This window comes from Arvicanthis niloticus, chromosome 6 (genome assembly GCF_011762505.2).
Source record: "Arvicanthis niloticus isolate mArvNil1 chromosome 6, mArvNil1.pat.X, whole genome shotgun sequence".
NCBI classification, from domain to species: Eukaryota; Metazoa; Chordata; class Mammalia; order Rodentia; family Muridae; genus Arvicanthis; species Arvicanthis niloticus.
The window spans coordinates 8,674,672-8,695,149 of record NC_047663.1 but is presented as its reverse complement, the minus strand read 5'-3'; the positions used below and the strand labels follow the sequence as shown (position 1 = coordinate 8,695,149).

Here is a 20,478-nt window from a genome sequence, read left to right as displayed (position 1 = left end):
AAATGTGAGGTGTTGCTGGGGAGACAGGGTCAATGGCTGGGGCCATGCCCTTGGGCAGGGCAGTGTCAAGGTGGAGGACACACAGAAGCAGGGTGCCTGCTTGCTGTCAGTAGACCTTTGTTAGCTGAGGATTCACAGTAAAAGGGACAGTGGGGGCTGAGTCTGGATCCTGGTCCCCAAGGTGACATGATTGATTGGTGGAGCGCCCACTCATGGGGAAGTGCGCATGTACTGAACCCAGTCTGTGGGCTCCAGAGGGCAGGCACCCCGGTCCATCTGGCTCCTTTGTGTCCCAGGCACCTAGAATCACACCTGACCCATGGTTGATACATAGGCCAACAGATGTGTTGTTGGATTTTAAAGATCTAAAACCATGGGACGTGCTCCCCCAGAGATACTCATGGACGGGACTTGCTGCAATTGCATGAGGTTTATTGATAAATTGATGAATTGATAGTGGCCGGTGCACTGGGGCCCCTCTGCTCACAGGCAAGAGGGAACCCCAAATTATAGATGAGGGTAGTTTATATACTATGAGGGCAGTTATACCATTACTTCTTAAACATTCACCATAAAGGCCAAACTCCAACAGCAATTCTCGGGCTCGGTTTCCGTTCCCAGGCCCCGTTGTTAAGTAACTCAAATTTGCACCTTATCTTTTACAGCAAACAGGGTCAGCTTAAGCAGCTTCTGTTTACCCTGGTTTACTGTGTTAAGGGCTCATAAACTCCTATCTTGGGTCTTTCTTCCTGCCCGAGGCCTCTGGTGTTTTCAGACCTACCCACTGTAGACCACTGTCAAGCCAAGCTGATTGGCACCCGTCAACTCCAACGGTCATCTCTCTTTGTTTTTTTTTAATTTTTCAATAAAAATAACAATTTATTAACATAGATTTTAAGCACAGTGATTAAGAAATTATTGAAACATATATACTATGTGTTTATAACATAGTATATAGTGGACATAATGACCGAGAAAGAATAAGAAAAACCTATATATTTGGGTATGGGCTTATCCCCCCCTGCCCTTATTGGATAAATAATATTAGGTTTTTTTTTTTTTTTTTTGGTTTTTCGAGACAGGGTTTCTCTGTGTAGCCCTGGCTGTCCTGGAACTCACTCTGTAGACCAGGCTGGCCTCGAACTCAGAAATCCACCTGCCTCTGCCTCCCAAGTGCTGGGATTAAAGGCGTGCGCCACCACCGCCCGGCTTGGATAAATAATATTATAGAATGGATCAGGAGGTGTTGTGTGTGTAGGTAAATAGGCATAATCGCTGATAAGGTAGAAGCAGGAGCTGCCATGCTTGACACGTGGTAAAGGGAATATCCTTTTCCTGTACTGGGCATTTATGGTGAAAACTACAGGATTATAATTGGAACAAAAGCCTTTAAACAAATGCTTCTAATTATGTTAAATCTCTGACCCACAGGTTACCTTTTCTGATGCACAATAAGGACCTTTAAGAGCAAGGTTCAACTTATGTGTTTCAGGTACACACAGGTCTTATTGGGCATGGCTAGCATGCTGCAGGTTAGATCCAGGGACGGACAGGTTCATCCTTAAGTGCCTGAAACTCTTTTGGCTATTTTTGTTTCTTTGAGATAGGCTCACTTTCCCTCAGGAAGGCCTGGAACTCACTTTGTGGCCCTGCCTCAGCTTTCTAAGCGCCTGAATGAAAGGTTCGTGCCGCCATGTTTGGATCGGTACTGGAATGCCCATGGTCTTCCACTTTTATTTTTGAGACAGCACTGGGGTAGTGGAAGCAAGAGGGTCAGAAGTTAAATGTCACTGGTAGAAACACAGTGAATTCAAGACCACTCTGGGTTATATATGAGACCCTGTCTCAAAACAAATTGTAAAAGCCTGTCCCATGGCATCTACAGCAGTGGTTGTTATTAGCCTGGGGCTGGAGAGATGGCTCAGCTGTTAAGAGCACTGACTGCTCTTCCAGAAGTCCTGAGTTCAATTCCTACCAACCACGTGGTGGCTCACAACCATCTATAATAAAATCTGGTGTTCTCTTTTGGTGTGTCTGAAGACAGCTACGGTGTACTCATATACATAAAATAAATAATAAATAACTCTTAGAAAAAGAAGAAGACAGCCAGCCCTCTGGCAAGAAACTTGAAGCCTCCTGTGCCATCACTGGAAATGTAAAATGGCGTAGCTACCGTGGGAAACAGTCTGGAGTTCTTCAAAGAACATTAAAAATAGAATTACCATATGATCCAGCAATCTCATTTCTGGGAATGCATCCAAAAGTATTAAAATCAGGATCTTGAAGAAGATATTTACACTCCCATGTTACGCCGTAGTAAGAACCACAATAGGCACGATGTAGAAAATCCAGGCACTCTATGGTACACCTGTCATCCTGCACTTGGAGGCTAACAGTCACAAGTTCAAGGTCACCCTCCAGGACATAGCTAGTATAAAACCACGCTGAGCTAATTTAAGACCCTGTCTCAAAAACAAAGAGAAACAAACGACCTCTTCTAACAGTATCAGTGGGTGAGCAGATGAACGTACAGCGTTTGTGCGTTTACAATGGAGCATTATTTTGCTTTCAAAGCAGGGAAATCTTGCCACTTAGAGGCCCGTGAGCCTGCATCCTTCTCCTGTGAATCTCATACTGTCTTGAGACACAAAGTGTCTTATAGCTGCGAACACCCGATGTTATGTGAGGGCTCTGTAAGCAGTTATCACAACACACCCTCCTAGGGAATAACAACAGGAAAATGTCTCTTGTTCACGCTGGCCCAACGTTTCCCTCCCATAGCCATGATCCTGAACAGGATGAATCCGCCAGTGGGAACAGCCAGCCAGCTATAGCTGTTTCTGACACTCCCCTCTCCCTGCCCTTCTCTCTCACTTCATTCCCAGTAGAGCACTGAGCTGGGAAACTGAAGAGACCATGAGGGACTTCGCTGCCTCATACAATCATGGCAACCCCAGTTTGTTGTTGTTGAGGGAGGGAGGCAATGCTGGAATGAAACCTGGGGCCTTGCGCACGGTAAACAATTGTTCTCCCCTTAGCTGTTTTCTGAGCCCTGGTTTGTTTCTTTAGTTACTGACACAGTCTCATGCAGCCTGTACGGTTGAGGAGGACTTTGAGCTCTTGATCCCTCTGCCTCCACCTTCAGAAAACTGGTATTATGGGTGTGTTTTGCCACAACCAACTTATAGCCCTTGTTTTTATTATATTTTTAAATTTTAGTTGTGTATGTGTCCGTGTGTGGCTGTGCACATGAATGCAGGGTCAGAAGAAGGTGTCAGAGTTCCGGGAGCTAAAGTCCCAGCCAGTTGTGGGCGTTGAAAAAACACAGCAAGTGGTCTTAACTAAGAAGCCATCTCTCTAGCTTCATTCTTGATATTTTGGAGCAAGAATTTTGATAAATAGCCCAAATTGGCTGTGAGCTCACAATTCTCCTGCCTTAACTCTGCTTCCCATTCTAGTGCTTGGATGATAGGTATGTACTGCCATGCCTGGCCCAGTGACTCTCCATCCATCTGCCCATTCATCTGTCTGTCCATCCATCCACCCATCCATCCATTTTTGAGACTATAAATGGCCAGCCTTGAACTCAAAACTCTCCTTTCTCACTTCCTCTCTCTTTCTCTCAGTACTTCAATGACTCTCTTTTCACTCACTCACTCACTCATTCATTCATTCATTCATTCATAAATTCATTCATTCATCCACCCACCCTTCCATCCTCCTGTTCATTCATTCATTTTTGAGACTATACAGCATTAGCTGACCTTGAGTTTATAATTCTCCTGTCTCAGCCCTGCTTCCTTTCTGTGCTTGGATTACAGGCATGCATCACAAATGTATGATCTAATAGTTCACTTTTAAATCAATTGATTAAAATTTGAAACCCTGTATCCCTGGCTGGCCCAGAACTCACTATGTAGACCAGGGTGGTCTCAAACTCACAGAGCTCTGCCTACCTCTGTTTCCTGAGTGCTGGGATTAATGACGTGTGTCACCAAGGTTCTGTCTGCTCTCTTTAAGGCCTCGACTATGTTTTTGTCTGCAGAGGACTAGCTGACCAAAGTTTCCGGTTCTTTAGACCTCTGGGTCTCTGTTAAAACTATCCAGGTCTGCTTAGCGCCTTTTTACACAAACCATGGAAATTTGTAAACATATGGGCATGCCTCTATCCCAAGAAAACTTTACTTATGCAAAGATAATCGGCTAGATTTGACCTATTAGCTATAGTTGGCCAATCCTGTTAAACTGAATTATCTGTTGTAATCCCAGCATCTTTTTTTTTTTTTTTCTAGACAGGATTTCACATAGCTCAGGCTAGCCTCAAAGTCACTATGCAACCAAGGATGATCTAGAACTTCTGATCCTCCTGTCTCTGTCTCCCCAGTGCCAGCTTACAGATACCCCACGCCTGGTTTCTGTGATGCTGCAGGTTGGACCCCAGGGCTTTGGGTCCAAATCAACCTAGCTCCATCCCCAGCCCCTTCCAACGTCTCCGAAAGAGCCAATCAAGAGCCGCAGAACAGCTGGGTTGTATTTCTCTCTTAGCAGTCTGATAGCTGCTCCCTGGGCGGCACTTGGTCTGTCTCTCAGTTTCTCCTTTGGGCTCCGAGTCATCACTGGGCTCTTGTCCCAGGGCTCAGGTTCAGGACTTTGTGTGTCATCTGTTCTGTGTAGGCTCATTCCAGGGCTTTCTCTGGTTTGAGCTCTTCCTCCTTTTCCTCCTCTTCCCTCCTCCCTTTTCTCTTCTTCCTTCTCCTCCTCCTCTTCCTCTTCCTCCTCTTCCTTCTTCTCCTCCTCTCCCTCTTCCTTCTCCTCCTCTCCCTCTTCCTTCTCCTCCTCCTCTTCCTCTTCCTCCTCTTCCTCTTCCTCCTCTTCCTTCTTCTCCTCCTCTCCTTCTTCCTTCTTCTCCTCCTCTCCCTCTTCCTTCTCCTCCTCTCCCTCTTCCTTCTCCTCCTCCTCTTCCTCCTCCTCCTCTTCCTCCTCCTCCTCTTCTTCCTCCTCTCCCTCCTTCCTCCTCCTCTTCCTCCTCCCTCCTCTTCCTCTTCTTCTTCCTCTTCTTCCTCCTCCTTCTCCTCTTCTTCCTCCTCTCCCTCCTTCCTCCTCCTCTTCCTCCTCCCTCCTCTTCCTCTTCTTCTTCCTCTTCTTCCTCCTCCTTCTCCTCTTCTTCCTCCTCTCCCTCCTTCCTCCTCCTCTTCCTCCTCCTCTTCCTCCCTCTTCCTCTTCCTCCTCCTCTTCTTCTGCCTCCCTCTTCCTCCTCTTCTTCCTCCTCCCTCCTCTTCCTCTTCTTCCTCTTCTTCCTCCTCCTCTTCCTCTTCCTTCTCCTCCTCTCCCTCTTCCTTCTCCTCCTCTCCCTCTTCCTTCTCCTCCTCTCCCTCTTCCTTCTCCTCCTCTCCCTCTTCCTTCTCCTCCTCCTCTTCCTCCTCCTCCTCTCCCTCCTTCCTCCTCCTCCTCTTCCTCCTCTTCCTCCTCCTCTTCCTCCTCCTCTTCCTCCTCCTCTCCCTCCTTCCTCCTCCTCTTCCTCCTCCTCTTCCTCCTCCTCCCTCTTCCTCTTCCTCCTCCTCTTCTTCTGCCTCCCTCTTCCTCCTCTTCTTCCTCCTCCCTCCTCTTCCTCTTCTTCTTCCTCTTCTTCCTCCTCCTCTTCCTCTTCTTCTTTCTCCTCCTCCCAGGGATCTATGTAGCCCAGTCTGGCTTTGAACTTGCTAGGTAGCAAAGGATGATCTTGAACTTCTGAGGCTTTTGCCTCCATCTCCTGAGTGCCTGGGTTTCAGGTGTTATGGGTATGCACCATCACAGCTGGATATACGGTGCTTGGAATAGTACCCCAGGATTTCACACACACTAGGTAAGTACTCTGCCAGTTGAGTCTCACCTGCAGCCCGAATGCTGATCGGAACACACCAGGCCCTGTCAAACGGGTGCTGACAGCATGGCGCTGGTTAGCACACATCCGGGATGTGGCAGTTCCATCCCTGTAGTTCACACCCAGGGGTGGGCAACGTTTTCTGGGTTCTGGGAACTGCAGACATCCTCTGTGTTCTATGTGGTACCTGGGTACCCACACATTTCCTGAATCTCTATGTTAACACACCACTTCTAAGCTTCAACAGTCTAGTGACTGCCACACTGTGTCTGGCTCCGCCTGGCACCTCCTTTCCCTCCAGAGGCATATAGCTATAGTGTAATATTTGGTTTTCCCAGCTGGAGCTCCTGGGCAAAGCCTTGAGGGTTATCATCCATCTTCAGAGCATCCTTGGCAAGATGCTTCCCTCCCCGTTTCTCCCCCTTCTCCATCCTGGATGGAAAAGGTTCCTATGCTGGATTTTGTCTTATACCAGGTAGCCTGTCTCCACAGGCTGAGTGGCAGAGAGAGTGTTTCACTCTGCTACACACTCATTGGCACCTATGGGATGATGGGCTGGGCCAGGAAAACTATGGGGACCTATGGTTTGCATATCCTGTGTCCCCAGGGCCATTGCATGGAGACAGTTTTCTGAAATACCATCCAAATATCAGGAACCAGAGTAGTCCAGATGTTGGTGATGGAGGTAAGCTTCCAGTACAGCCAAGGGCTGCGTGCTCCAGCGAGGGAGGCCAATCAGAGTAGCAGAATGATTTCCTGCCCGGCTTGCTCCCGGGCAGCTGCCATGTTCCTGCTGCTCCTCGGCTCTGACAGGAGCTCTGGCTAGCTAGATATGCAGGCCCTGGCACCCGCTAGATGCCAGTGTGGCAGCTGGCTCTGCCAATCCACACTGTCCCACAATGCTTAGCTGAGTCCAGACCATTCCCCCGCTATGCCTGGCGGTACCCGGTAGAAATGAGACTCTTAAAGCTTAATGATTAAACAAACAGATTTATATATCAGCAAATACTCAATCCACAAGAAGCCCACACAATTAGAATTGTTATCCCAATTCCCTAGCCTTTCGATACGAGACTGCTAGAGACACGAGGGTGACATCTGCAGACATCCTGCCCCCCCCCCGCCTCCTCCCCCACGCTAGTCTTCTCTCTTTCCTCTTCTTCCTTCTCCTTCTCACTCTTCACTCCTCCCACATTAGCTCCTCCCCAGTTACCTGAGCTTTATTGCAAATACAATGTAGCAGTAGCAGAGCATTATCTTGCTACAAATCAGCTCTATAGTCTTCCACACACCTGCCTCCTCCAGGATCTGACCATGTGCTCTGCTTCCTGGCAAGGGTGATTTGGGCTTCTGGATTCTAACACCTGATAGGTTATGACCTGTCCAGGCTGCATCAGTTGGGTTACAGTTTCCTCATATAAAACAGGCACATTCACATTCTGTGGGCATTAATACCCACAGTGTAACAGCTTCCTAGGCTTTCAGCAGACTGGAAGAGTTTCAAAGCAGATTTTCAAATACTGCCAAGGTGCTTTGCAAATTGGTCATATAATTAATAGATGGGCCACACACACATAGATTTTTTTTTTTTTCCTGAGGCAGGGTCTCCGGTAGCCTAGGCTGGCCTTGAACTTGCTATAAAGTCCAAGATGACCCTGAACTCCAATTCTGTCTCCTACGCCCTAGGGCTGGGATTATATAAACCTCCACATCTGGTTTATGCAATGCTGGGGATTGAACCTGGGGCTTCGTGCATGTGAAGCAAACACTCTACCAATGGGGCATTTCACGTGACCGTGGGGCTGGAGGTGGTGGGTTTGGGCATTGTGCGCATTAAAGCAGAATAAGCCTAGGTGGGGACTGAGTTCCTTGGATCAAGATCAGCCCACCTCAGAATGGAAATATTCTACAATGCCCCAGTGTTTATTTCTGCCAGCTGTGCACAAGGCCAAGGTCAAGTGGCACCTGAGGGTGATCAGGAAGAGCTTGGGACCTCATCCCACTTACCCAGCCTTCCCCACCGCTTTACTCCTCTGCACCCCATTCCTCTGCCAGGTCACCCATACCTTGTATCCTTGGATGTCTCCATTCTGGTTGTCCACTGGGGGCGGCTCCCAGGTCACATCCAGCTGTGTGGCTGTGGCACTGTGGATGGCCACGTTCTGCGGCGCAGCTGTGGGCACTGGAGGGTGCGAAGGTTGAAGAGTGAGTGTTCATGGGTCTAAGCTACGGAAGGGGAGAGGGGCTAGGGCAGGATGGGGGCCCTGGATCCTGTATCTGGGACTCCTGAGGGTGCACTCACCTGCCTCCCCGACAAAGACCTCTTGCGGTGGGCTCAAGGGTCCCTCACCCACGGCGTTGTACACACTCATACGGATCTCGTAACGTCTGTGCTTGCTCAGATCTATGGGGGAGAGTGGAGGTCAGGAACACAGAGGTTACAGAGCCAGAGGCTGGAGCTCCCTGGAGGGGGAGGAGGCACAGATACCATTCTAGTGCCCCATGTGACAATGGGGAGGAAACAAGTGGTGAGCCTTAGATGCTTGGGCTGCACCCTGCCAAGGCGCATATGTGACACAAAGCATCCTTCTGCTCTAGGGTCATAAATACAATTGAATCTCCAAGTCAATGGTGTTGAGGCTGAAGATGGCACTGTCAATAGTCCTGGCCACCCCGGGGCTAGAGTGTCAAGACTTCCTTGCCTGTACTCTTCCCACTATGACAGAGCAAACCATTTCAGGCATGTCCCCGCTGTGTCCCCACCTGTCCCCCTTCACCAGCTTGTTTTTTCCCCTCCTCTTTTGGGGCCAGGAATGGAATCCAGTGTCTCTCCAAGGCTGAGCATAAGATTTACCATTGAGTTGTACGTCACTGCTGACCCCTCTAGCTCAGTCCTAGAGGGGATGAGTTTATGGAATGTGAATTCAGGGTGAAGAAATCCCACGTGTTAGTTAAGTTTAAAGAGCTTGGTGGGGTGCCTAGTGAGGAGAAGCCTCTGCAAGCATATGGGCTATGTCACCTTTGGTGGGAGATGTGATCCCTTTCCACGGTGCCAATATGTCCCCCATCCCCTGAACTCTGCTGTCCCTGTCTCTCTCCCACCCTTGTTCCTCAGGGTGCAGTCCTGATATGCATAGGCTCAGGCTGAGGAGGAGAAGCGGGCAGTCTAGATCCCGAGGTTGGCTTTTCCTGCCTTACGTGGATGTGGGCAGAATCTGCTGAAGCTTCAGAAACAGAGCAAGGGGCAGAGGGGAACCACACAGGGACAGGCTGGAGGTTGACATATTCTATCCAGGAGCCTCAGATAGGGCTAGAGAGACAGCGAGGGCCAACTTGTCTTACATGGGTCAGGCCGGGCAGTAGCAATAGATGCTTGCCTACCTGCCCTGTAGATAAAGCATGCAGGAAGGCTTTTCCCTTCTGCTTTACCTCCTACTATTGACCCGCCGACTCCTCATCCATGCAAGTCTATAGATGTTCTTACTCATCACTTACAGGACAGGCTTGGGGGACTCTCTTCCAAAATGCCTCGTTTCATGTGCTTAAAAAATGTATATGTTAGAGACAGTGCTAGTATCCAAGCACCCTGGGTGGGTATGCTGGCTAGTATTTTGTCAGCTTGACAAAGCTAGAGTCATCTGAGAAGAGGAGACCTGAATTGAGACTATGCCTCTGTGGAAGCCTTTTCCTGATTAATGGGGGAAGGGCCCAGCTCCATGTGGGTGGTGCCATCCCTGGGCATGTGGTCCTGGGTGAAAGAAAGCAGTCTGAGCCAGCTAGGGTAGCAATCCAATAAGAAACATTCCTCCACGGCTTCTGCTTCGCTTCAGTTCCTGCCTTGAGTTACTGTGTGGCTTTCCTCAGCGATGGACTATTGACTGGGGCATGTAAGCCAAACAAAAACCCTTTCCTCCTCAAGTCGATTCTCATCCTGGTCTTTATCAGAGCAACAGAAAGTAAACTGGTGCAGTGTGTTGGCCCGGGGCCAGGTGTTCTTGACCGGGGGGGGGGGGGGGGGGGCCCTCCCCATCCCATCCCAGGAGGCCTGGGCCACAATGGACCACCATGCAAGGGGACTTACTGTCCAGCTCGTAGTGCGTGAGGCTGGGCCGGGTCAGGTTCCGCAGGGAGTACAAGGCTAAGGGGGAAGGGGTGAGAAGCCAGGGAGATAGCAGAGAGAGGTTAGTGTACGCAGGCATCCCACCCACCGGGAACCAACCAGGCCTGGGATAGAATGACAAGGCTGGTGACAGAGCAGGCAAGAGGACTATTTCAAATTCCTGGTGCTTAGTCAGGGGCCCGGATGGGAGTTGGGGAGGGGGGTAGATTCTAAAACATTGCTGTCCCTACCTCGGTGGACACTGACCAAAATCACAGGGAAGCCTCTCAGAACCTAGCAACCTTGAGGGCAGTTCTGAGGGAGCGCTTCCATTCCACTGGCTCCCCAGTTTCACTCTGGAGCTTGGGCAAGCCACGGTGAAAATATTGGCGTCGTGAATTCCCTCGTATGAACCAGAAACAATTTTACTGTCAAGAAATATGAGTGAACTAGACGCAGATCGTATAAAAAAGTCACAGCCACGGGCAGACATTGGCCAAAATAAATAAATAAATATAAGAAAGTAACAGGAGCTGTTGGGTCGGGTATTTCTGCAGGTCTCGTTCGCTTCATATCCCTTGTTCTGTGCTCAATCATTTTTGTCCGTCATCATCCCTGGAAGCCATGGCTGCACAAGCTTGGGAGATGTGGGATGCAGTAGCGTAGCCCACAGGGACCCAGGCTGTCTCCTCTCTCCTGCTAACTTCTCTTTTGTGAACAGTGTAGCAACCCTTCCCAATCTTCTACAAGCCCTCCTCTTTCCTGCCTGCCTCCCTCTCCCTTCCCGGAACAGACACGGAGCCCCGTGGATCCCACACTCATGGCATACCTAGCCTGCTTCCTTGGCTCAGCCTTGTGCTCTTTTGCTATGTTAACACCATAGCCTCCTTGCCTCTGTTGCTGTCACACCTTCTATGGCCAGGGCATCACCTCCATGCTCTCCCGAGTATCCTACAAAGTCTACGCACACCCTTTTCTTGCCCATGGTTTTCCCAGCATCCTCTCTCCCTGGGATTTCCCCCTAAATGTCTCCCTTTTCTCTGCTTCTCCTATACTTGAAGGCTGGCTTCTTTGGCCCTAGGGTCTGGGTGGTGACTTCCTGGGGAATAGGATGAATCTTGACTGTTGTTCTTGGTAGGGGTCTCGATGCTGAGGCTGATGGCTCCTCCCTCTGCACATTTGCCTGCCTCACATGAAATCATTCTTCCATGTCAAGAGAGCCTTTTGTAACTCTTCTGGAACATTCTTCCCCTGTCATGTCGATGACCATTGACATCTATGTCAGGGCTTACTTATTGAATGCTTGATTCTTCAGACTGATAGAAGAGGTCGGGGACCCGTCTGTTTAACTACTGGTGTGCCCGTGTCTTGGAGTATACAGTAGGTGATCAGTAAACACTCAGCAAGTTAATGAATGGGGTAAGAAGAGGAACAGGAGGAGAGGGAGGCAGGGTTGCAGGTTAGCAGACTCAAGGAGACTGGGAGCCGCAGATCGGACCGGTGAGCATGCCTACCCCTACCCTCCCTAAGCCCGGGAAGTGCTACTCACAGGTGAGCTCAGCCCACTTGGCTCCAGGGTTGTTGATGCCTCGAAGGGTGAAGCCCCTCAGCCCGTCGTAGAGTAGCTCCCGGTACCGGATGCGGAAGCCCAAGAGGATGCCGTTGATCTTGTCCTCAGACGGAGGCTATGGGGCGGGAGGGTCAAACACGGGGAGGGGCCTTGACTATGGCTCACCTCACTCTACCCCATCTCTGTCCACACACCTCCTGCAGCCACAGAGCACGGACTGGGTCCCAACCAGGAAAACAACTGGGATGGGGCGGGCATTTCCAAAGAGGTTGTTATGTTCTCTTTGAGGTGGGGGACGGGGCAGAAATCACCACGCAAGCCCCCTTCAGCAGACACAAAGGTACTTGCCCATGGTCACACAGCAGAAATAAGACCTGAACACACACCCCTGGAATCAGCAGCCATTGCTTGTCCAGAAACCCTGTGACCCACTTCTGGCCTCCCCCCCAGGGCTGGTGCTCTCTGCTGGGCACCTTGTGGTCATCCTGGTGTTTCCTATGAGTTGAGCCCTTGGCCTACACTAGGATAAGCACGCCCATGTGTATGGTCTCTCTTCCCTCCTTTGCTTTCTGTCCTTGTCCTTGGCTGAGCTGGAGGACAGGCTTTTTGCCACGTGGAAACTGTTTTCTTGACGATCCTCCTTTAAGACATCTGTCGAAATGGTTCAGCTTTTTTTTTTATTTTTTATTTTTTTATTATTATTATCCCCTTCATTGCCTCCCTGGCTGCCATAGGTAGCGCCTGGCCCTTTTGTCCAGGTATCCTATCTGCTCCAGCCTCCTCTGGCTCATGAGAGGTTGCCAGGTCATTTCCACTTAGGGGGTGCCCCCTCTGGGACTCCAGGCCTTAGCTGCACAAGGACTGCTGCTGTGCCCAGTTCCTCAGATCCTGAGAAGCAGTGATAGCAGCTAATAGCCTCTACCTATGTAGGGGCTTCTGTGGGTGACCTGCTGAGCCCAAGAATGGACAGGCAGCATGATCGCTGAGGTCGCCTCGGGGGCCCTGGCAGGACAAACATTTCTCACTAAAGAGCAGGTAGCTGGGAGAGGCTAACCTACACAAGGGGCACATGAGGAAGGTCACAGGTCTCTGTTGGGAAGCCCGTTACTGACCTCTGGGTCAGATTTTTATGGAGCCTTGGGGAGTTCTCAGAGCCTCCATATGCTTTTCTGCATACAGATTCAACAGGTCTGGGATCATGAAACTAACCCTGTCACTTGGACACTGTGACCCATGGCCACACTCTGGGATGTGCATACACCTTTATGTCCCTCCCATCCCCCACCTTTTCCTGTGCTCTGGGGGTACAAAAAAGAGGCTGAGGCAGGTCTGGTGAGGACTGGTGGATTTTCTGGTCCCAGCCAAGAGTTTATCTGAGTTCTTGGGAGTGAACCCACCTGTTTACCTAGCCTTACCTGCCATCGGATTAGCACAGAGGTGGTGGTGTGGGGAGTCACTGACAGGATGGTGGGTGCCTCATCTGGGGCTGTGAAGAGAGGCAGAGGAGTGGACTCTGGGGCCCAGAGTGTCAGCACCACCCAAAAACACACAGGGACCAGATTCTGCTGACATTGGTTGGCTAGGCAGGTCCTGCTTAGGTTACCCTGGAGACCAACCCACCCAAATTTCCTCATAGCAAACAGCCAGGGTGAGCTGGAGGCCTTGATCTTAGCCCAAACCTAGGGGTCTTAGAGCTTCTCAAAGCCATAAAACTTAAGTTTTCTGTTAGTTGCAGGGTCAGGGTGGGCATCTACCCCCACTTCCAGCACGCTAGAAGACCATTGGAGAAGAAATGCACTCTAACTCTAGGCTGGGTTTAGGACCCTGAGTCCTGGTCAAAATCTCTCTTGTCCCCAACTTCTTTTGTCCCCAACCTCTGGGTATTCTGGCCTGGAGGTAGACAGGTCTAGCAGGCCTAGTGAGCCATCTCTCACCATCAAAGGCCCCACCCACAGAAGAACTTTCATGTCCAGGGAGCAACCAGGGTCAGGAGTAAGAGGCCCAAGCAGGGAGATGGCACTGACCTGCCTGCAGGGTGGTCAGCGACTCTGATTCCTCACTGAACTCGCTGTCCCCGATGTCATTGGTTGCCTTCACTCGGAACTTGTAGGATGTGAAAGGTTTGAGTCTGTGGAGGGAGTTGAGGACCAATGATCAAGGAGTCAGCTGTGATGTGAGTATGAACGATCCCCACAGGCTGTTGAAGACTTGGGTCCCAATGCGTGCGATCGTTTTTGAGAAACTGAAACTTCAGGAAGTGTGGCTTTGGTTGAGGAAGTGCATCACTGGGACATGCGCACATATCTTACATCCTCTGACTCTTTCTCTGGGTCTGTTTCCTGGGCACCATGAGCCTCCACCATATGCTCCACTGGCCCAGAGCAACAGACCCAGTTGGCCTCAGGCTGAAATCTCTTTGGTTGTGTTCCCAGACAAATCCTTCCCCCATAAGTTGCTTTCTCCAGCCGGGCGGTGGTGGCGCACGCCTTTAATCCCAGCACTTGGGAGGCAGAGGCAGGCGGATTTCTGAGTTCGAGGCCAGCCTGGTCTACAGAGTGAGTTCCAGGACAGCCAGGGCTACACAGAGAAACCCTGTCTCGAAAAACCAAAAAAAAAAAAAAAAAAAAAAAAAAAGTTGCTTTCTCCAGGAGTTTGTCACTGTGGTGGCAAGTCTGACTGACACGTTGTCCCTCAGGACCCACGCCAACACCTCTACCTTGGGGTCTCATCTATCCCTGCTTGAGGAGGGGAACCTGAGGAGCAGGAGGGGCTTGAGTGCTGACACATGACACAGAAGGAAACCTGGAGGCTTAGGAGGGGATCACGTTGGGACAGGCCCTGAGATGCTGAGTGCCCAGGTCCCATAGCATCCCTGCTTAGGATACACGTCACTGTCATAAGCCAAACATCTCCAGTCTCATGTTTACCCACGTTCTGGTGGCCACGAAAATACCCACACTTCCCTCTCCACACAATCATATGCTTGGTACCCTGCAAGCTGCAAGTCTTTTCCTGAAGTCAGGGAATTTTTAAGGGTGTGTGTGTGTGTGTGTGTAGATCCCCCAGAGATAAGAAAAATCATCTCTTTGAGCCTCATTTTTCTTCCCAACAGAACGTCTTCTTGATTTACAGGGCTGGGGGCGGGAGAGGGAAGGCTTGTTGAAGTTCCAGGTCACGTTGAGTGGAGTATAAAAAAATACAACCAACTGGGGATTAGATCGAGGCCAGGGTTTTGGAGAGGAGTTTCGTACTCCTATTAAAGATGGGAGGAGGACACGGGCTGTCGGGAGAACCGTTAATGAAGAGTGGCAAGCGCTTCGCTAAGGGGGCCTGGCCGGGCTCCACAGATAATTAAGAGGCAGCCCTAATGGGCTTCCCAGGGACCGGGATAGAGCAGGAAGGGGTGATTAGGGTTGGTGGGGCCAGCTGAGGAAGACTTGGATGACCAGCTAAAGGTGCTCTCAGAAGCCCCCTCCCTCCTGCAAGGATCACGTGAGGCCTCCAGTAGAGAAGTGGATGTGGACCCCACCTTACCTGTCCACAGTGAAGGCGGAGGCATTGTGGCTCACGGAGGCCGAGTGCAGTGCCCACCTGCCGCTGGGCAGCTCTCGAGTCTGGATGGTGTAGTAGCGTACTGGGGAGAGCCCGTCGCTGCCTGGCTCCCAGGACAGCAGCACGCTGCGTGCTTTCACGTCTTCCTGCTGTACCACAGGCTTGCTAGGGGGTTGTGGCCGGTCTGGGAAGCAGAGCAGGGAATAGGTGAAACAGCGTATCCCGAGCAGGGTGATGGTGGAGGGGCCGCCCTTTCTCAAGGGCAGTGTAAAGGTGTTCTGAACTTGGGATAGACACCCTCTCTCTATTTTATTTCCTTATCTGTGGGCCTTGCATGGTTTCTGGCAGCAGCTAACACATAAGTCTTCAGGCGAGACCTGCCCTCAGCTTCTGAGGCCCTAGGTGCCTGGAGATTCATGCGTCCCTGGCCGAGGACTTGTTGACACTTTTGCTTTTGCTTATGATGGAGATACGTCCTGGCTTGCGCCAGACTGAGCGGGAGTGGGCCATGCTTCCCTGTGGGAGTTCATTCCCGTCATCCTCCTGTTTTCATTCCCGTCATCCTCCTGTTTTACTTCCCTCCTTCATTAGCCACTTTCCTACCCCGGATGACAAGCTGCCAAGTCTCAGTGTTCTTGACCTTGGATTTGATGCTTCTTTGTGGTAGGGTTGCTTTGTGACTGCAGGTTGCTTTATGGGTCCCCTCCTACCCTCTGCACCCGAGACCTGCTCAATGCCAGGAACATCTTCCTCCAGCTAGGACAACCCAGATCTATCCATATTCCCTAAGAGCAAAGAAGCCCTTGGAAGAAATTCACTGTCTCACTGTCATGTGTATTGTTCCCTCCTCCCCCCACCACTTGGGGACATTTTCTAACATGTCACCTTTCAACCCAACTGGGGGCTTAGGCTTGCATCTAGGAAGCCCACTCTCAATGTGCCTGCTCAGGGCCCTGAGGTAGTGGCAGCTCAGACTGCAGGCTCTAGCCCAGATCTAGCCCAGGATAAGGGGTAAGGCTTGGGATGTGAAGGAGACTAGGGGGCATTGGAGGATGATCACCAACCATCTCCTTAGTATTATTTATTCTAGTTTGACAGGATCTCTCATATCCTAGGCTGCCCTCAAACTTGCTATGTAACTGAGGCTGACCTCGAACTCCCGAGCTTCCTGCTTGGACCTCCCAAGTGCTAGGATTACAGACATGCATTGGCACATTTGGTTTATGCCGTTCTGGGACTTGAACCCATGGCTTCATGCACGTTAGGCAAGCACTCTTTCAGTTTATCCATGCCTCAGCCTTAACCTGTCCTTTAGAAACCTGGAATAGAGTAGGATCCTGGGAAATCCCAGTCCAGCTTTGTGACATGGCATGATCCTTTACTGACCTCGATTCCAAGATTGGAGTTCATTCTCTTTTCTAGACTGAAGCAATGCCGTCCCCACTGCCTCTCCCAGTCACCCACTAGGAGAGGTGCTAAGCTCCTCTGTGGGCTCCAGAAGCCCTCTTCAGATCCCCAGGCCTCCCCAGCCCCATGGGCAGTCACCTCTCTTCTCTGTCGTCACCACCAAGGCCTCAGCAGCCTCTCCCCAGCCTTTGCGGGTTTGGGCTGTGATACGGAATAGGTAGACAGACTCTGGCTTGAGGCCTGTGGCCATGTACTGGCGGGCGCTGGGTGCCAGGACTTCCACTGTGGCCGTGTTGGCTGTAGTGGCGTTGAGCCGGTGTGTGATCTGGTAGGCTGTGGGAAGAAAGGTAAAGGGCAAAGGTGAACGGCAGATCCAGCAGCCCCAGTGTCCGTTCTGTGAGAGGACCCATCTCTGTGGCAGCAGAAACGCATGCAGTCAGGGCCCCTGGCTCTTGTTTGGCTGTGTGACACTCTTCTGGTCGCTCTTACACCTTTAGATATGGTTGAGGAATGTGGACTTTGGTGGGGATAAGAGGTTCAATGTGCAATGTCTTAGACCCCTACATCAGTTTATGTGAGGAGAAGAGAGGCTAAGTCACCTGCTATCAAGGGGTGGCTCTAAACCAATAGCCTGGTGGTTTCTAGTCTAAAGAACTTGATAGATGCCATTATTGTGTCTTCTTCCAGGACTAGCCCAAGACAGAGGTACAGGTAGACCAAGCCTGTACCATCTTGGTGTGCATAGTCACGAGTTTATTTAATTACAAATTTGAAAAACATTTATTTAATTTTTATTTATCTTGCTTCAACCTCTCAAGTGCTGGGGTTGCAAGTGTGGACACCATGACTGACATGTCAGATCCTATTTTTCAGAAGCTGTGGATACTTCCTAGGCAGGTCCCATCTTTGCCTTTTTTTTTTTTTCCCCCATCATGATACCTTCTCTTCACTTCCTAGGAAGGGCACAGGAAAGGAGCAGACTTACCCAGAATGATGCCATTGGGGGCTGCGGGGGGTTGCCAGATGAGCCGCACAGATGTGGTTCTCACCTCTGGAAACAGGATGCCCATAGGGGGGCCTGGGACTGGAGGAGACAGAAGGAAGAAGGTGAGGCCGATGTTCTGTCTCTAACCCAGGCGAGGCCAGGCTGAGTGTTGAGAGGGAATTAATGGATCAGTTCAGTGAGTTCGTGTGTAGTATACATCTTAGCAAAGCATCACAAAACAGTATCTATCCTCAAAGTCAGGGTCATTTTACAGGGCCTAGAAGGTGAGATAGGGTATGTGTGCCCATCAAACAGGACTTAGTTATTTGGTGAGGGCCCAAGACTCCAACTTCTTTGCCCTTTGTGTGTCTGCGCATGGGCTCTCAGAATGGGCAGACATGTGTTCTTGGTTTTTAAGTGTGTGCTGGAATAGTCCTGGGGCCTTAGCCAGGGTTTCACCCAGGACATTCTAGACCCTGGCCTGGTCTGTGACTTGGAAGGCCCAGCTGTGACATTTCCTGCCCCCTGAGTAGCTGTGACCTGCTAGAAAGTGCTCATCTTGACTGCAGGAATCCTCTCTCCATCACTGGTTCTGCAATCCTGGCATTTAGAAGCTCAGGGAGGGCCCAAGGGTACCCCTAGACTCTGAGTGGGCTTGTTCCCCAGATCCATTTCCTATGTGCCCTGGGGATAGCCCAGGGAAAGCTGTTTGGGGGTGGTGGCTTCACCCTGACTGGTGTTGATGAGAGGAAGGGGTGAGGGGTGAGATGAGGACAGCCTGAGGGATCTAGTGGCAGCGAGGGGGGGGGCACTCTTCCCGTGACACTTCATTCCAGCCCAGAATGTCAAGGAGATGAGATGTGTAAACTCAAACTTGGCCTTCTAGGTCATTATGTGGGTATATTTGTCAAGGCAGGAGGATAGAACATATTTAATTTAACAGCTCATTAGCTTGATTTATAGTTAGAATATACAGACATATGATACCGGGGCTTGCTTCCGTATTTGTCTGGGCCTTGCAAGTGTTTGTGGTGGGTTAGGTCATTTTGCTGTGTGTGGGAGAGTGGAGGGTAGAGACCTCTCTGTCTGTCAGCTTGAGACTGGGGGATTCTTCAGTGTATGGGGCTCTTCTGATGCCAGTGTTGAACAAAGAGGACCAAGAGGCACACACCCAGGCATTAGACTCATAGATTTTGCTAAAGGAGACCTGTCTCAGGTAGGAACTCCCCAACCCCACCAAACCCAATGCCAAAACTTTGTACTGTCTACTTGTCGTAGGGAGAGACCATGAGGTGGAGTCAGACATCCAACTGTCCTTACCTGGCGTTTCCCCCCACATCCCTTATTGGCTATGAATAGCATCTTCTTGCAGTGAGTTGGTAGCCTCTGGTGACCCCGTTTTCCAGAGGAGGATCCTGAGACTGGTGAAATCCCCGTGGGGGTGGGCAGGATGAGGGGCAGACCCTCTGGGCTCACAGGGATGTAGGCTTACCATCATCCAGTGTCCGCTCCAGGATGGGAGGGTGGCTAGGGCTGCCGTCGCCAATGCGTGTGAAGGCCAGAACCTGGACCTCGTAGAGCACATACTTGCCCAGGCCTGTGAGCTGGGCACTGCGGGACGAGTTGCCTTCGACCAGCCAGAACCGGGCCTGGGAGTCCGAGTCCTTCTCCTTGTATCTCACCTGCGGTTGCCAACACAGAGGAGGGCCTCTGTCTGGAGTCTCTTCCAAGAGAGGGTGGGGGATGGGGCAGAAACACTGGGCCCCTTGGAGGGGCTTGGCCCCAAAGGGTCATTTGCATAGCTAGTGCTCTTGGAAGGTCTAAGACACATGGGGAGACTTAGGTGCATAGTTAGAAGTCCTTATAGGCCCCCAAGGGAAAGTGACTCACTTAAGGCTACAGAGTGATAGTATCAGAAATGTGACATTATCCTATGATTCTCACCTTTCAAGTTAAAGCTAGGCCACATGGCCACATGGTCACATGGTCATATGGCCAAGAACAGTTTGGAAAGGGATTCTAGAAGATAATAGAAACCAGACTGGATCCCTTAGGGCTGAGGGTAAAGCCGGAGGTTCCAAGATCAGCCTCCTGGAAAAGGGTGAGCAGTCTGAAAGACTCTGTCAGTCACTCAGTCACTGGATGTCTCCCTATCCCTAAGGGAGGACTTCCTGGTTGCTGGTGACTGGTGGTGGGAAGCTAGGCAGATACCCTATGCCTCTATGAGGCAGAGAAAAATCCAGAGGAAGGAAGACAGACAGGACATCTTGGGTGGGGGGTCTGGAGAAGATGGTGCAACCCACCCGCTTTGGATCCCAGCATCTACCTTGTAGCCCAGCACGAGGCCATTTCGATCTGCCTCCGGGATCTCGTTCCAGCGGACCAACATGCTACTAGAAGTGGTAGCCAGAGCTGACACATTGGTGGGGCCAGAGGATGGGACTGTGGGAGACAGGGGTGACAAGGAAGAGTAAGGACCCAGAGACACCCCCATCCCCAGTGGTGGGAAGATCATCAAGAATGTAGGGCCACCCAAAGAGCCAGCTCCATGCTGCCAGCTCTGTGGGAGAAAGACAGCACATGCAGACCACAGCTGCAATCGATCCTATGGTGGTTTGGGGGATGTTGTAGATAAGGTTTCTGGGATCAGCTACTTCTCCCTCTCTCTTTTTTCCTGGGATGTTAGGTGTGGGGGCGGGGTCTCAGGTATTCGAGGCTGACTTTGAGTTCACTACTTTGCCATGAACTTCCGACCCTCTATCTCCCAAGTGCTGGGATTAGAGGTTTCAATCACCATGGCTAGCTTATGCTGGGGAAGCAAACGAGGGCGTGCACTCTACTAACTGAATTATATCCTCAGCCTGGCCCTCTTCATTTCTGTCTGCTCAGAGTAACTATTATTATTATTGTTGTTGTTGTTATTTTATTATTGTGTGTACCCATGGTGTGTGTGTGTGTGTGTGTGTGTGCATGTCCCAGTGTGTACGTGGAGCTCAGAGGACAGC

The 20,478-nt window shown here is 50.8% G+C and overlaps 1 protein-coding gene across 2 annotated transcripts in view; it reads right to left on the bottom strand.

The window, feature by feature from the left end:
- Positions 1-20,478, bottom strand: part of Sdk2 (sidekick cell adhesion molecule 2) — a 274,696-nt gene that overhangs the window by 32,700 nt on the left and 221,518 nt on the right. Inside the window, exons 26-36 of one of the 2 annotated variants that reach the window (XM_034507500.2) lie at positions 19,800-19,915; positions 18,966-19,155; positions 17,474-17,572; positions 16,627-16,821; positions 15,064-15,265; positions 13,554-13,657; positions 12,945-13,015; positions 11,509-11,644; positions 9,942-9,998; positions 8,163-8,264; positions 7,927-8,042 (exon numbers count right to left, since the gene is read on the bottom strand). In XM_034507500.2, the coding sequence (XP_034363391.1) occupies positions 7,927-8,042; positions 8,163-8,264; positions 9,942-9,998; positions 11,509-11,644; positions 12,945-13,015; positions 13,554-13,657; positions 15,064-15,265; positions 16,627-16,821; positions 17,474-17,572; positions 18,966-19,155; positions 19,800-19,915 (1,388 nt within the window). The remainder of the gene's footprint in view (positions 1-7,926; positions 8,043-8,162; positions 8,265-9,941; positions 9,999-11,508; positions 11,645-12,944; positions 13,016-13,553; positions 13,658-15,063; positions 15,266-16,626; positions 16,822-17,473; positions 17,573-18,965; positions 19,156-19,799; positions 19,916-20,478) is intronic. The other variant, XM_076935522.1, reaches the window with a different exon arrangement.